Source organism: Carcharhinus amblyrhynchos, chromosome 1 (genome assembly GCF_965287045.1).
Source record: "Carcharhinus amblyrhynchos chromosome 1, sCarAmb.v2.hapA, whole genome shotgun sequence".
NCBI lineage: Eukaryota > Metazoa > Chordata > Chondrichthyes > Carcharhiniformes > Carcharhinidae > Carcharhinus > Carcharhinus amblyrhynchos.
Genome location: NC_137324.1, coordinates 123382112 through 123398706, shown reverse-complemented (window position 1 = coordinate 123398706; position 16595 = coordinate 123382112). Strand labels below are relative to the sequence as shown.

The window sequence follows — 16595 nt, the reverse complement described above, 5'->3', positions numbered from 1 at the left end:
CCACCCCCAACCACTTATGTTACTTGAAGGGATCATGAGCAACTTTCAGATGCACTTCAACAAGATTACAGATTTCCACAAGGAGCTACTTACTGCATGTGCATCACTTTTGGGTTGTGCATGTTAATTTTGAAATGCACCACAACTAAAAGGGACACCACTTTCTCAATGTCTAGCTGGTGTCTGATCATATGGACTGTATATATATGATGCAGATTAATGCCTAGTATCCTGGCAATACCTTCAATCCATAGCAAATGCTGCACTTCAATCATCACAAGAAACCAAATGGTGACTTTTGGACAACAAGTGCAATCTGCTCACCATCAAGCTCATCATTCCGGTGTGCAGCCCATGCTGTCTCACAAATTGTGATGGAGCAAACCATTGCGGTACTTATACAACACTTCCATTACCTGGACCAGACTGGGGAGCCCTACACTACTTGACAGAACACATGCCACGCTTCACGTTTGTTGGATGCATGCTGCATAACTTTGTCATCACATAGATGCTAACCTTACCATCAGCTATACAGCGACTAGCTAAGGAGGAGAAGGTAGAGGAAGGGAGGAGACAACCAATCCTCATCCCTTTCTGGCTTAACTGTCTATGATGAACTCGTCAGACTGCAGCACCAAAGAACACCAGCCTACTTCTCCATCAATATTCATAGCTTCCCTCTGTAGTTGGCTATTACAGCTTCCATTTGGTCAAAATGCTGCAACGAAAGCCACCACAGAACAAAATTCCACACAAAGAACTAAATCAAACCATCTATTGTTCAATAAAAAAATGAAATTACACCATCTCATATTCTCTTCAAACGCCAACTAATCACCCTGGGCATCCCCTTAGTGCTTATCTTCAGTGCTTCTGTGTGTTAGTGTTCGTCTGTACCAAAGCATTGTATATGTCTGAGTAAAATGAGGATTAAAATTGCCATGATTATTGCAATATCTTTCTTACAAGTCCCCATCAGTTCTTGATTTATATCCTGCATATAACTACAATTAAGGAGGCTTTCCACTCCCAAATCCGATTTTAGCCAGGAGTGTGAACTCTTCAGTGGAGTCATTTCCTGCTAATCTCTGTCATTTATGATTAAGGACACCAAGATAAGGCTTCACTCTCCTGAAGTCAGATTAGGATTTGGCACTCACCTCACTTCACCTCATCTGTACTGCTGCTCAAGTCAAAATTGGCATTTCAATTGGGCCAATTTCAAAGCAGCCTTATTCATTGGAATCATGTTCACTAGGAATTAGATCAAAACTATACACATTAATCCTACGCAAGAGTTACTCTTCAGGGCGAGCACATTCCATCTAAATGAGATACACTAAAGCTCACTGTAAGTATATTACACAATTCCATTCTCTTTCTTTCATTTGTTCCTAATGATTAATAATACAGCTGAAAAAGAGACATGCCATTGAAACTTTTCATCTTGCATTCATCAGGTCAGCAAGATAAACCAACAATAAAAGGCACAATAATCCATAGTGCATGAAAAGAAGGTGTCAATTAGTTGACAAGTCCTGATGAATGTGAGATGAAAGGTTTTGATAGTATGTCTCTTTTCTCAGCAATACTCAGGTTTTGTATTACCAAATGACAACTTCTAATTCACTCATTATAGAGGACCTGAGAAAGAAAACTATAATTTCACATTTGCTTCTGATGTGCAAAGCTTCCCGACCAGAAGTGCCAAGTTAGTAAAAATCTCCGAATTCTCTACAAGCAACTGAACTGTGACTCATAGAGTCATTGAGTCATAGAGGCTTACAGCAGGGAAACAGGCCCTTTGGTCCAACTTTTCATGCTGCCCTTTTTTTTAAACCCGTAAGCTAGAACCAATTGCCCGCATTTGGCCCATTTCCCTCTATATCCCACTTACCCATGTAACTGTCTAAACGCTTTTTAAAAAATAAAGTTGTACCCGCCTCTACCATTACCTCTGGCAGCTTGTTCCAGACACTCACCACCTTTTCTGTGAAAATATTGCCCCTCTGGACACTTTTATATCTCTTCCCCCTCACCTTAAACCTATGCCCTCTAGCTTTAGACTCCTCCAACTTTGGGAAAAGATATTGACTTTCTAACTGATCTATGTCCCTTATTATTTTATAGACCTCTATAAGATCACCTCTCAGCCTTCTATGCTCCAGAGAAAAAAGTCCCAGTCTATCAAGCCTCTTCTTATAACTCAATCCATCAAGTCCCAGTAGCATCTTAGTAAATCTCTTCTGTACTCTTTCTAGTTTAATAATATCCTTTCTATAATAGGGTGACCAGAATTGTACACAGTATTCCAAGTGTGGCTTTACCAATGTCTTACACAACTTCAACAAGACGTCCCAACTCCTGTGTTCAATGTTCTGACCAATGAAACCAAGCATGCTGAATGCCTTTTTCACCACTCTGTCCACCTGTGACTCCACTTTCAAGGAGCTATGAACATGTACCTCTAGATCTCTTTGTTCTGTAAATCTCCCCAACACCTTATCATTAACTGAGTAAGTCCTGCCCTGGTTCAATCTACAAAAATGCATCACCTCGCATTTATCTAAATTAAACTCCATCTGCCATTTGTCAGCCCACTGGCCCAATTGATCAAGATCCCGTTGTAATTGGAGATAACCTTCTTCACTGTCCACTATGCCACTAATCTTGGTGTCATCTGTAAAGTTAATAACCATGCCTCCTGTATTCTCATCCAAATCATGATACAAATGACAAATAACAGTGGACCCAGCACTGATCCTTGAGGTACACCGCTGATCACAGGTCTCCAGTTTGAAAAACAACACCCTACAACCACCTTCTGGCTTCTGTCATCAAGCCAGCTTTGTGTCCATTTAGCTGTATGTAAAAGAAATGAAAATAACCCACAATCAGTGGAATTTGAGGTGAAATTCAACAACTGTATGTTATCTACTGTTGTATTATCTGTAAATATCTGTAAAGCTAAGAAGTAATTAGGTAGGAGCTAATTGTTAAGTGTAAGTGTTCCAGGGGCCACATTTCACAGCCAGACTTGAGACTGATGTAATGTGGAACAGAACGGGTTCAAAACAGTACAAGGCAGTGGGAGTAGTTAAAGGTAAAGAGATCTCATCTTTCCAAACTTAAAAGTGTGATTATTACCAACATTTGGGAACCAGAACAACAAGAACAACGAGCAGTAGCCTTTGAATGTAAAACAAAATTCAACATTGTTGTCAACAGAAAGGAATATTGAAAAAGTGTCAAATACAAGGCAATATGTTAACAGTTCATACCTTACCATTCCAGTATGACCTTGGGATTGGGATGTGATCAATTTGGCCTCCTCTTTTTCTTCTTTCTTGATAAAATACTGTTGTTAGGTCTGGAAAATTCCTGTTCAAATCAATACTTTGACTATTTGACCGTCCGCTGGCCCATCCATTGTACCCAGGACCCTGCATTGTTCAGAACATGAATTTTATTAGACATTATTACAATGACATGTATAGTTCCGCAGGACAGTGGCAATTGAGTTTAAATTGATTCTGTCATTCACTGATTTGTATTAGTGCCACTGAGTCTACTGAGTGGCCTTTTACCCTTCTATCCCTTCCAACCACTCACCTTTTGCCACTTGCCCAAAAAGCCCAAGACAGCCAAAATGACACTACTTGTACCTCATCCTAAACCAAGCCCCATTCACCCATCACCGAGACAGCCTGGCCTACTTTTGTCCTAAATATTTTTACTATTGTCTCCATATCCTCCATGGCATAGTCCCCCCCATTGGTGGAACTTTGAACTTTGTTGGGTATAAATCCAACCATTTATTGGCTAGCAGAAGTCATGGCCACAGCTCATTTTGCTTCTATAAAGCTAAGGGTGGAATTCTCTAGCCCTTCCCACTGGCAGGATCTTCTGGTCCAGCTGAAATCAACCCCTGCTGGCAGGCCAACAATGTAAATCATTATTGATTTTGGTTGGACCAGAAGATCCTACCGGTAATTGATGACATGCTGCCTCAACTGTAGAAAAAAACTCACTGCAGAGGGGCAGCAGAATCCTAAAAGCGGATGCCAATTATCTTTGCTACGGAAAATAAAATCAGGCAAGGTATAAAATTGAGGACAGATCTGATGCCACCAGTTTACATCCCCAGTGAATCTGGGTATTGCATCCATCATTACTTTCCCTTTTAGTTGTTCTGTCTGCTGTTCCCTTATGCCCATAACTGGTAGCTGTGCTTTCAGACGGCTAGGACTCACACACTGGAAGTTCCCTAAACCCTTTCACCCCTCCCTCTTTTCCTTCAAGATCCCTATAAAAGCCCACCCTCTTGGACCAAACTATTAACCACTCTTCATAACATCTATTTGGATACACACTCATTTTCCCCTCTTTCCTCTGTGAAGCAGCTTGGATATATTTTTGTTTCAACATGACAGATGCTAGATAAATATAGGCTGTTGTTGTTCTACACATAGCCTATTGCAACTCCAAAATGTTGTTTATAATGTGGCTGTCAGTATAAAAGCAATGGTGGCATTGATGTACTGAGTGAAAAAATATTTTGTGAATCTATTATTGTTCCACTGTCCACCCACCAAAATTTCTTTATATACCTCCATTTGTTCAAAATGGATATTCAAGTATCCAAGATAGTGTCAACTAAAGACAAAACATGGGGTGGCATTTTCCAGCCCCCACGTGGCAAGTTTTCCTGTTGCAGATGCGGATTGCCATTGGCCATGGTAGGGATCTTCTGGTCCCACTGTTGGCATTTTGGGTGGCTTACCTGCTCTGCTGCCAGGAACCTGCCATAGGTGGGGAAGGGGGAGAGAAGGGGCTCACCATCAGCTGGACCAGAAGATCGCACCTACAGAAAGGGCCAGAAAATCTTGCCCAAAACTTTTAATTCCATTGGCACAGTGTTTGAGATATTCAGAATATCATTTTCCTTGTGAAGCATTTCAGAGCTGCTACTTATGTACCAACCTCTAAACCATGATTATATCATTTAGTATCCTACTCTTGCATGATTAGCAATTATTTTTGCTGGAGTAATTTGCAGATTGGAAAAGGCATCATTGTCTTCTGCATAGGTAGAGTATTCAGCATAAGATCAAAACTGTTAGTGGCTAAAATAGGCATTACATTTAGTAGAAGAAAATGAAGCATAAGCAAATTCAGCAATCACAAAGGATACAAAACACAAAAATACAATGATCAGAACGCCGTTTTGAAGTCCAATGTTTTGACATCAAATAAAAATTTAGCAATTCAAACTGGGATTTTCATTTAGTCACCAGTTCAAAGAAAATGCTTCCTTGTTTTGCAGCCTGCCTAATGTCAACATATTATGTTAGATTTAAAGATATTTGACAAGCCATATTTACTGCATTTTTCATAACTGTTATTATGAAAGTGTTGTTCTTGATGCGGTAGTTGCAAAGATATACTGCCTTGATTTCTGTATATATTTTGGAAGCATGTGACTAATAGTATCTGTGGTGGAGTTTCAACTATTCATTATATTTATTAATCATTTAGATAACAGAATGGACAGCCATATATCCAAGTTTGCCATTGTGTAGTAAATACAATAACTGATGACTACTGGTCAGCTAATAAACAACAATGGGCTTATTACTACTTGCAATTATGTATGGGGTGTTACAATTGATGCGTTCATTCTCAGCTCTAGGACAATGTGGCTGCAAAACCGTACACTTTGCCTGAGATCCCCACACACATTCCCCATCAGGTCACATGACTCTTCCGCTGCACACCTCTTAAAGGGCCAACTACTATGCAGTTGGCACAAAGATTAGTGGCATAGTAAGTAGTGTAGTCTATAAAGTCCTAGTTGATCCATTCTTTGCTTGTCTACAAATAGACATTGATAGATTAAGTGAGTGGGAAAAACTTCAGCAGATAGATCTCAATGTCTGGAAGTGTTATCAGTTATATAACGGGGTGAATGTTTTGTTACATTCACCAGAACTCTGAGGATAAAATTACATAATTTAAGCTTTTAGTCCCATGATATCAAAGGCTAAAGGGCAATTTGATTGAGAGCTTTAGGATCTTAAAAGAATGTGACAGAATTGATAGAACATTTTTCTGCTGGAGGGATATCTAGAGCAAGGGGCCATTATCTTAAAATCCGCACACACCCATTTAGGAGACTAGGTGGCACATGCTTCTTCACACAAAGGGTGGTAGAAATGTGCAACTCTTTCACACAAACAGAGGTAGATGCTAGCTCTAGTCATTCTAATTCTGAGGTCGATAGATTTTTGCAAGGCAAAGGTATTATAGGATATGGAGCCAAGGCCAGATTTGTGCTCTCAATAAGTTTCATGTGAACGACAATAGAGTGTAGCAGGAAAGCTATGGTCATGATGCAAAGCCTTCTTTGACCAAGAGATTCTGTTATATCTCGCATGAACCCTGCAGCATTGTCACTACTGAAATGCTTCTCCTGCCACATGATTATTCGTGTCTCCTGTGTCTGCTGTTGGCACTGAAAATTTGAACTGTAATCATATGGGAACTGGCAAAGAGCAAGAGAGCCGGAGTGATATTCAAGTTCCGCTGTGGGGAACAGTGTGCCATGGTTCAAATTCTGTCCCTGAAATAATGGGCTGAATTCACCTGACCCCATGGAGATGGGATTGGAGATGGGGGAAGGGAGGGTGGGAAAATAGGGTGGAAATCTCCCTGGGACGTTCACAGGGGTGGGATTGGAAGTGTGGTCAGCAGCCAATTATTGCAATTAAGACCCGATTCAGAGGCCATTTTTCACAGGCACTGGTATTTTCCCATATCAGTGCCACTCACACACACACTCTCTCATATACCTGACTCAATCAAGCAGGCCACAGAGTCATGGGGAGGAAAGGCTGCAACCCCATCTATGAATAGTCCAGCCAAAGAGTTTCCTCAACTTGATGGCTGTATCAGCCTCAGGCCTTTTAATTTATAAATGCAATGCAGATAGTTGAAGCTGCCTCCATGTTGAGACACCCTTGTGTTCACCTGCCTGCCTTGGCACTGTCTGTCACTCTCAACAGGGCTGTCGACCTAACATTGCTGCTTCTGATTGGGTCTGCAGCGTCTGGACTCTCTCTGCCCACTGACCTTAATAGGACAGGCCTCCTGAACTGGTGGGCATGCTGACTATAAGGATGGATTCAGAATTTGGGACATTTGATGCTGAGGCTAGGATCCTGACAGCTTCTGGTGAATCCAGCCCAACGTTTTAAAAGTGGTCAATTTAAAATGTCTACTTTGCCAATGATTCCACCAAATAATGATGGGCCCTACTTCCTCCAGCCTATAAATCATGGCCTATAAGTTCATCAGCTTCATTATGTTGGGACACTACAGCTAGAAGTTATGGTATTTTAGGAACTGAAATCATTTCTTGAACATTGACTCTTCACTCAGGTTTATATATAAATGGGGCACTGCAAGGAGTGTCTATCCCTGATCACAACATGCATTTTAAACACAAAAGTGTCGAAGTCCGCGTGCAAATGGATTTTGCCCCCAAATCCTTCCAGTTAGGGAAAGTTAATGATGATGTGAAGGCGCCGGCTTTGGACTCAGGTGGGCACAATAAGAAGTCTCACAACACCCTATGACTCTATGACCAGGTTAAAGTCCAACAGATTTATTTAAAATCACAAGCTTTTGTCGCTCACCTGATGAAGGAGCAGTGCTCCAAAAGCTCATGATTCCAAATATTCCTGTCGGACTTTAACCTGGTGTTGTGAGACTTCTTACAGTAAGAGATGGCTCTGAGTCACCACACCCCTGAGAATTTTTATATTTAATATCATGTAGAAATGATTGTATCTGAATGTATAACACAGTTCAGATGTAGATTGCTATAGAAGAATTGCTGTTCAAAATTCTTCCCTAATAGAGATTTTACATCTCATTATGAAGACTAATTTGCATGAATTATTGATGCAAATAGCTCACTGTGGTTGCAAAACCTGCTCTTACTTCTGCTGCACAAATGTATCATATTAAATTCGACCTGCAACACTGCGGTAGTAAACAAAACACAGGTCCTGTACTATGTCCTACGTAGGAGGATAAGCTAGACAAACAGCAATTAAAAAGAAAGAAAACATAAGGAAAAGATTGTGAAGCTAATACACACACACACACACACAATACAAGAAATAGAACAAACTGTAGAACACTTCAGCAGAAAACAGAGGAAGGTTAAATGGCACAAAGCAATGATTGGAAAGATGTGCTTACAGCTGAGAACTTTAAACCAGGTAACAGCATGAAAACTGGGTGAAGAGCAGCAGAGCCTGAACACTCTTTGCAGGTGAATCAGCATTTCACATGCACCTCCTTCAATTTGGTCTATTGCATTTGCTGTTCCCAATGCGATCTGTTCTACATCAGAGAGACCAAATGCAAACTGGGTGACCACTTTGCGGAACACCCTCAGTTCATCTGCAAGCATGACCCAGACCTTCTGACAGAAAACAAGAACCAGAGGACACAGCCTCAAAATAAGGGGGGGGATCAGTTTAGAACAGAGTTGAAGAGAAACGTCTTCTCTCAGAGGGTAGTGAATCTCTAGAATTCTCTGCCCATTGAAGCATGGAGGCTACCTCGCTGAATATGTTTAAGTCACAGGTTTCTACTCGGTACGGGAATTAAGGGTTATGGGGAGCAGGCGGGTAAGTGGAACTGAACCATTTTCAGATCAGCCATGATCTTATTGAATGGCGGGGCAGGCTCGAAGGGCTCGATGGCCTACTGCTGCTCCTATTTCTTACGTTCTTATGTTCATCCTGTCGTTTGCCATTTCAACACACCATCCTGTTTTCCTGCCCACATGTCTGTCCTTGACCTGTTACAATGTTCCAGTCAAGAGCAATGCAAACTGCGGGAACAGCACCTCACCTTCCGATTAGACACTTTACAGCCTTCTAGACTTAACACTGAGTTCAACAACTTTAGACCATGAACTCTCTCCTCCACCTTCACCCCATTTTCATCATTTTTAAAAATGTATTTATAAACGTATATTTATTTATTTATTTTCATTTCTTCCAATTATTTATTTTCCACCATTTTTTATTCTGCTTTCCATATTTTCTCCTTACCATCGTCTCCCCAGTAGGGCTATCTGTTATCTGTTTCGGGCTGCCCTTTGTAACACTGCTTACTTTTGTTCTTGCACATTCTGACTTTTTAATGTGCCACTACCAGCACCCTTCTTAGCCATGATCACCACCATTTATCTTCCTTTTGTTCTTTTGTCCAGGACAGCTTTATCAAACTCTCCCTTATCTCCACCCTTTGCTGGCCCTCTATCAGCTCCCACAGCTCTACCCCCTCACCACAACAGTATTAATCCCATCCTATTTCCAGCTGTATTCACCTCAGATGAAGAGTCATCCAGGCTCGAAACTTTAGCTCTGTTCTCTATCTTTAAATGCTGTCAGACCTGCTGAGATTTTCCAGCATTTTCTGGTTTTGTTTCCGATTCCAGCATCCGCAGTACTTTGCTTTTGTCAAAGCACAGCAGGCTAGGAGCTGAGAAAATGGTGCTGAGCAGTGTGCAATCATCAGTGAACATCTTCACTTCTGACATTATGATGGAAGGACGGATGAAGAGATGACATTGTAAAGGGACTGTACGTGCACAAGGGAGAGGAGATTATTGCGGTCAGAAAATTGTGATTTGTTAAAATGGGAGAGGGTACCAAAAGAGCTAAGGATGTCAGTAGGTTCAGAATGAGCCTGAGGTAGACGGTGGGGAAGGGGAGTGGTGATAGAGTCACAGTAAGAGAATATAAGTGATGAAGAAGAAGGAGCAGGATGAAATTATTGGTCTCTCAATAGATTAATAGAGCAATAAATTGTATAGCTTAAGTTAAATTCTGTGGCTTTAAAAAAACAGCATTAAAATCATCATACCATACTCTAATACACAGTGGCAAAATGATTAGCACTGCTGCTTCACAGCACTAGGGACCTGGATTTGATTCCCAGCTTGGGTCACAGTCTGTGTGGAGTCTGCATGTTCTCCCTATGTCTGTGTGGGTTTTCTTTCAGTGCTCTGGTTTCAACCCACAGTGCTGGTTAGATGCATTGACCATGCTAAAATTCTCCCTTGATGCACCTGAACAGGTGTCGGAGTGTGGCGACTAGGGGATTTTCACAGTAACTTCATTGCAATGTTAATGTAAGCCTACTTGCAACACTAGTAAAAAAACTTTAAATAAAGAGCTAATTGTGAGCAATGCCATGGAAGATTTCCTGGCATTTATGCTATTAGGAGCCTAAAAAGAGAAACAATTTACCTCTTCAGAAGCTATTTCGAAGCCATCAGGATTCATAGAAGGAAGTAGATGGATTCTGGTATTATTGATTAAAGTCTGAATCCGTTGGTTTCCACTTAAATATTCGGAACACAGATACTGTGCCAGGTAAATCAGCAACTCTCTCCCCAGTGCTTCATTGCCGTGCATGTTTGCAATATATTTAAATTCCGGCTCAACTGAGAAAAAAAGATTCATTATTAAATGATCAAGTAAAAAATGTATGATATTTCTGTGGTCAGTGGAGGGGTTACTTAACCTGACTTACTGACAGGATTGGATCGACCTCTATTTTCTGCCTAGGGTCAGTTTAAAGTCTGACAACACCAGGTTTTAGTCCAACCTATTTATTTGATAATATACTCACTAGCTTTCGGGTTAGCCCCTTCGTCAGGTGAATGGAGAGTTCTGGCCTCAGACAGAGCATATAAAGCATATAAAGCTCTGTCTGAGGCCAGAACTCTCCATTCACCTGACGAAGGGGCTAACCCGAAAGCTAGTGAGTATATTATCAAATAAATAGGTTGGACTAAAACCTGGTGTTGTCAGGCTTTTTACTGTGTTTACGCCAGTCCAACGCCGGCATACCCACATCATTAGGGTCAGTTTAGCAGACTCAAAGCAAGACTGACTGGAACCTATCAGCTTCCTACCAAGCAGGTTAGATTAAGTTTATCTGAAAGGATTTATACATCCTTTTTTAACACAACACAAAACACTGCTTGTAAAATTACAAACTCAATGACCCCAATTTTAAACCCCCGATCAAGGAGAATTGGAAGGGTTAAACTCTACCCCACGGATCCAACTCATCAACTTCCAGATCATCTAAATTTTTCAGTTCTAAACCAGCCCTTCAACAGAGCTCCCTTGAAGAGCAAGCAGTGGCTCAATTAGCAATCAAAAGTCACACAACTTAAAGGCTTTGGCACTATTAGTTGCCTGGCAGTGAACCCAAGGTAGTGAGAGGAAAGGTGGTGACTGGTTCAGTTAATTATTAAAGTTCTGCTACATTTAGGGCGGCACGGTAGCCCAGTGGTTAGCACTGCTACTTCACAGCTCCAGGGACCTGTGTTCGATTCCCGGTTTGGGTCACTGTCTGTGTGGAGTTTGCACATTCTCCTCGTGTGTGCGTGGGTTTTCTCCAGGTGCTCCGGTTTCTTCCCACAGTGCAAAGATGTGCGGGTTAGGTTGATTGGCCATGTTAAAATTACCCCTTAGTGTCCTGGGATGTGTAAGCTAGAGGGATTAGCGGGTAAATGTGTGAGGATAGGGCCTAGGTGGGATTGTGGTCGGTGCAGACTCGATGGGCCGAAGGGCCTGTTTCTGCACTGTAGGATTCTATGATTGCCCTACTAAGAGAGAAAAAATTTAGGAACTCTCTCTGGACCAGGTGTAGCAGGATTGCTCTCCTAGTGTTCCTCTCCAGTCTTTGCCTCCTGGCACAGTGGTTAGCACTGCTGCCTCACAGCGCCAGGTACCCAGGTTCGATTCCCGGCTTGAGTCGCTGTCTGTGCAGAGGCTGCACGTTCTCTCCGTGACTGCATGGGTTTCCTGCGGGTGCTCCGATTTCCTCAAGGCGTGAGGGTTAGGTGGATTGGAAATGTTAAAATGTCCCTTAATGTCAGGGGAATTAGCTAGGGGAAATACATGGGGTCATGGGGAGAGGGCCTGGGTGGGATTGTGGTCAGTGCAGACTCACTGGGCCGAATTACCTCCTTCTGCACTGTCGGAGTCTACAATTCTATGATTCTGATCTCACTGAAGCTTCTGATCTCCTGCAATGTCCTCTTGCCTTCCACTGGCTGCAGGGAATTATCCTGATGGGCAGTTGGCTACAGCTTCCTCCCAGTCATTTCTACTCCGATCCACATTCCAGGCCGTCAATTTGACCAGTTGTCAGTGAACAGCGATTTAAATGATGACCTCTTATTAAAATCAGCAGGGCCCCTCACCTTTGGCATAACCAGGCTCCCCCCAACTGCTTTACACTCAAGTCCAGTTGAGTCAATGGAAAGTAAAATGTTTCAGGTAGGAAATGGACAGTCTACCTCTTCCTGCCACTTCCCTGTGTGAAGCAACAGAGGCACTGAGATTGAAAGGTGAAAGAAGAAATGGGCAAAATGGATTAAAGAGCCACTTACGCAATTCATGCTCCCCAGGATTATTTGAAAATTCAATCACATAAAGGTCTTTGCCTTCAAAACTGCGACCAATGGTGTATAGTGTTGAGATAGATGCACACACAGATGCAGTCTGTTTCAGCAATCTTTTCATTTCCAAATAACTGTGGTATTTGAATTTTAACATTGCAAATGGTGTTTCATCCTCATCCGTCAAACTTGTATCTGTCAAAACAGATGACTACGAGTTACATTCTAAACTTGGTATCTTTGTGATTTCAACAGAGAAGATGTCCAGTTTTAAATGGACAAGAAAGGAGTATGCGACCATACAGGTGTACAATCCTCTCAGTCTGGATTTTTCTCTATGCACGATGTTCACTCTCCAAATCTGAAAATATTAAAAAGTTGTTCTGTTAAAAGGCCATCGACCTGGATCATTAACTCTGTTTCTCTTTCTACAGATGCTGACCTTCTATTCTCAGCATTTTCTTTTTTTCTAAATTATGAAACAAAGTAGTTGGGAATTTACATTTGGCCTGGTTTTTTGAATCTGCCTTTCAGGAGTTGTACAGGCGTACAATTTCCAGTTCAAAGAACAAGTTAAGTGGTTTCATTGCAATAGCCCTGAATCATGCTCTCATGTAATTAAATATCGGGCAGTGATAGTAAACACCAAATTGAAGAGAGTTATGTCGAAAAGATTGGAAAATTTGGTTGCAGAGCACCTGTATTTTTGGTATTATGGGTGCAACTTTTACAGTGGTTAGCACTGCTGCCTCGCAGGGCCAGGGAACCGAGTTTGATTCCCAGCTTGGATCACGGTCTGTGTGTAGTTTACATTGTCTCCCTGTGTCTGCGTGGGTTTCCTCCGGGAGCTTCGGTTTCCTTCCACACTCCAAAGACGTGCTGGTTAGGTGAAGTGACCATGCTTCATTCTCCCTCAGTGTACCTGAACAGTCATCGGAGGGTAGCGACTAGCGGATTTTCACAGTAACATCACTGCTGTGACTAATAAATAAAATTTATTTTTTAAATTTTATTTATATGTGCCAGCCAAGCCAGGTGACATTTTGTTAAGGTCATTAGTCTAGAAGTGCAGGGCAGAAGTAGGCAGAGTAGATAGTTTATGGTGTCAGCCAATTCGTAAAGCTGATTTGACTCAAGCATTGCCTCAATGCTCCAGCTAACGTCCCTCACAATCTCACACAGTTGAACATGCAATCAGCAACAGAAAGGATCCCTGCACCACTGCTATATAAAAGTATCATCAAACAGTTTGAGGCTAGTTGTTGACCGATTTCTACTGGCTGTTGCTCAGTTACTAAAGCAGTTTTCTGGTTTTCATTGCTGCTTAAATTTGGTGAAGTCGACAAGAAATGGTGTGGCATGTAAACAAGATAATTTTCCAGAACAGTATGTTGACGAACCAACTAAAGAAGTTATTTTAGATCTGGTCTTGTGCCATGAGAAAGGGCTAATTAATAATCTCATTGTAAAGGAGCCTCCAGGGAAGACTGACCATAATATGATAGAATTTCACATTAAGTTTGAAAGTGTATAATCCAATCCGGTCTTAGATTTACCCATAATTATTGTACTGTCTTTTTTACATGCCCTCATTATCTCCTGATTTATTCTCCATCCCGCACTTTAGCTACTGTTAAGGAGGCCTATAGATTACTCCACCAGTGTGTTCTTCCCCTTGTTATTTCTTACCTCCTCCCATATGGATTCTATGGGCCTGAGTTTACCATCAAGTTGCGTCCGTTTTCGGGCATGAAAACTTGATAAATTCAGGCGTGAGGCAAGTAGTGTGATGCTTTTGACCACCCAGATTTGGTGCAAAACAGACATGCTCTACAAAAGTCCAATTCGGGCACTCTGGTTACAGAGCAGGTAAGGGCCAAGTGTCGACGGGTCTCTGCTTGAGATCATTGAGGGGGGAGGGGGGTTCTGCTGCCACTCTGCCTTGATCAGTGAGGGCGAAGTGGGATCTGCGACCACTCTGCCTTGATCGGTGAAGGGAAGGGGGGAGGGGCCTGTGATCAGTCCGGGTGGTGCAGGGGGTGGGGGGGATAAGTGAGTCAGTAATGTTATTGGGGTAGGGCAATGTCTGTGGGACCCAGGGGGAGGCATTATGCAGCCTGGGAGCGATGTTGTTTTCTATCTTTTTTTTCTGCGCATGCACAGGCGCCAATCAAAGCTGCAGAACTTTGGGCCCATTACACTCCACCCACAGGCTTCCGCAGTGTGATTTGGAATTGCTGATATTTTTGCTGGCAGATTGCATATGGGGGCGCCTGCAACCGGGTCTAAAATTTGGATCTGAAACACTCCCAGTTTCAAGTCCTCACAGCACTAAGTATCAAAATGGCAAAATAGGGCCCTATATCTTCCGATTCAAGATCAATCCTTGTTATACTTATTCCATCTCGTAGTAACAAAGCTACCCCATCACACTTTCCTTTCTGCCTGTCCTTACAAAAAGTCACATATCCTGAAATATCTTGTCCTCTGCTTTGATCTCCTTGTAACCACGTCTCTGTTACGAATCTAAGATTACTCCTATTAACATCAAATTGTGCCTTTAACTCATCCTGAGACAGGACAGCAGGTTTATACTCCTTACAGTCAAAGCAATTTCCCCAGGGTTATGCCTCAGCAATCCAAGGAATATGGCTATTTCTGTCCCTCTCACAAACTTCTTGGTTTGGAGATTGGTCCCACACTGCCACACCCAGCACGGGCTAGAAGAGATCAGCTAAATCAGGAAGAGAGAGATTAAATATGGAATTTTTCAGTTCTTTATAGAGATAATTTTAACCTGATCCAACCTTCACTAAAAAGTAAAAGTCAGCAGTGTGTGAACTGGACAGCCAACCCAGCCCCATCAGTTGCAGCAGCAGCAATTCTCCTGAGGCACTGCCCCACACTACAGGACAGTTACAATCAACCCACTGGGTGGTGTGAGTTTTATCTCTCTTTTAACATCTGAATCAACTTTGTGAAGTATTGTTTGGAGACAGAATCTTACTCAGTGTGATAGGAAGAGCATGTACTCTTTCGTTTAATTATAGCTTATTACTGAAAATATACAGGCTGGGTTTCACAGCACCATGTCCAGTCTCAGACAAAGATAGTGACCTACCTCTGTATTTTCCTACAGGGTCATAACAACCCTCCTCTTCGCTGACAAAAAAGCGATCACAGTCCATGAAATATGGCCATGCCATTTGAATCATTTCAAATGAATGCTGACAGTCTCTCTTAAGTGCCTCACAAGCGTATCGACAAGGCTTCAGAATCTTATTGTTTTCACAACGTGGAGCAATGATGGAGCAGCCCAGCAACTTGAGATCAGTATTGCACTCTCCATTCAGCAAGTTGTCCAAGACACTGATCAGAACATACTCTGCACTGATCTCAGCTTCTGTTCTTGATACTTGACCAATCAAGTTAGGAAACATAGTCTGTGAGTAAGACCCACCAGAACAGTAACTTAGATAGTTAATCGAACACTCTGCTGTAGAAACATAAAATGGAATAAATTAGTTAAATTAGCCGTTCACTGCCATGCTCTGAGGTTAATTATGGTAACGGATCGATCAAGTCTTCTTTTAAAATTAGGGAATGCAGATCACAAAAAAAACAAATTTCACTTTGGTTTTATCAGAGGTGTTTGATCTAAGATTTGAATAGTTTAGCTTGAGATGGCCTGAATTTTGTATAAGTAATGATAATAATACCATCCACATATGTTGTCATTAACTTGTGAAACTGACAGCTACTAATGGATTCACACATGTGCAGTGAATGATGGAAATCCAGAAGTTGCAATCAGTATTTCACTCTTCCTCCGCTGTGTGCTGTTGGAGTTACTGCTGGTGGCAATCTTTTAGAAATCACTGAACTGGCAAGAACTGCCCAGTGTTATGCTTTAATATTGCTGGAAACCCACCTTTCTGAAAAGGTTACAATTTGTTAATGAGGTAAAATTATTTTTTTAATGGCCAATTAAATCACAATTAATGTTGAAAAATTATTTGACCCTGGACAACTAATTTTACTATTGTGTGCAATGTCAATGTTAAAGTAATCGTGAAAGTGTGATTTT

At 41.8% G+C, this 16595-nt stretch overlaps 1 protein-coding gene across 2 annotated transcripts in view; it reads right to left on the bottom strand.

Moving 5' to 3' along the window:
• The window catches only part of cpz (carboxypeptidase Z), a 57004-nt gene that overhangs the window by 11013 nt on the left and 29396 nt on the right, over nucleotides 1–16595 (bottom strand). The window contains exons 4-7 of one of the 2 annotated variants that reach the window (XM_080191926.1): nucleotides 15630–16004; nucleotides 12500–12703; nucleotides 10338–10534; nucleotides 3285–3446 (exon numbers count right to left, since the gene is read on the bottom strand). In XM_080191926.1, coding sequence (XP_080048052.1) covers nucleotides 3285–3446; nucleotides 10338–10534; nucleotides 12500–12703; nucleotides 15630–16004 — 938 coding nt within the window. The remainder of the gene's footprint in view (nucleotides 1–3284; nucleotides 3447–10337; nucleotides 10535–12499; nucleotides 12704–15629; nucleotides 16005–16595) is intronic. The other variant, XM_080191934.1, reaches the window with a different exon arrangement.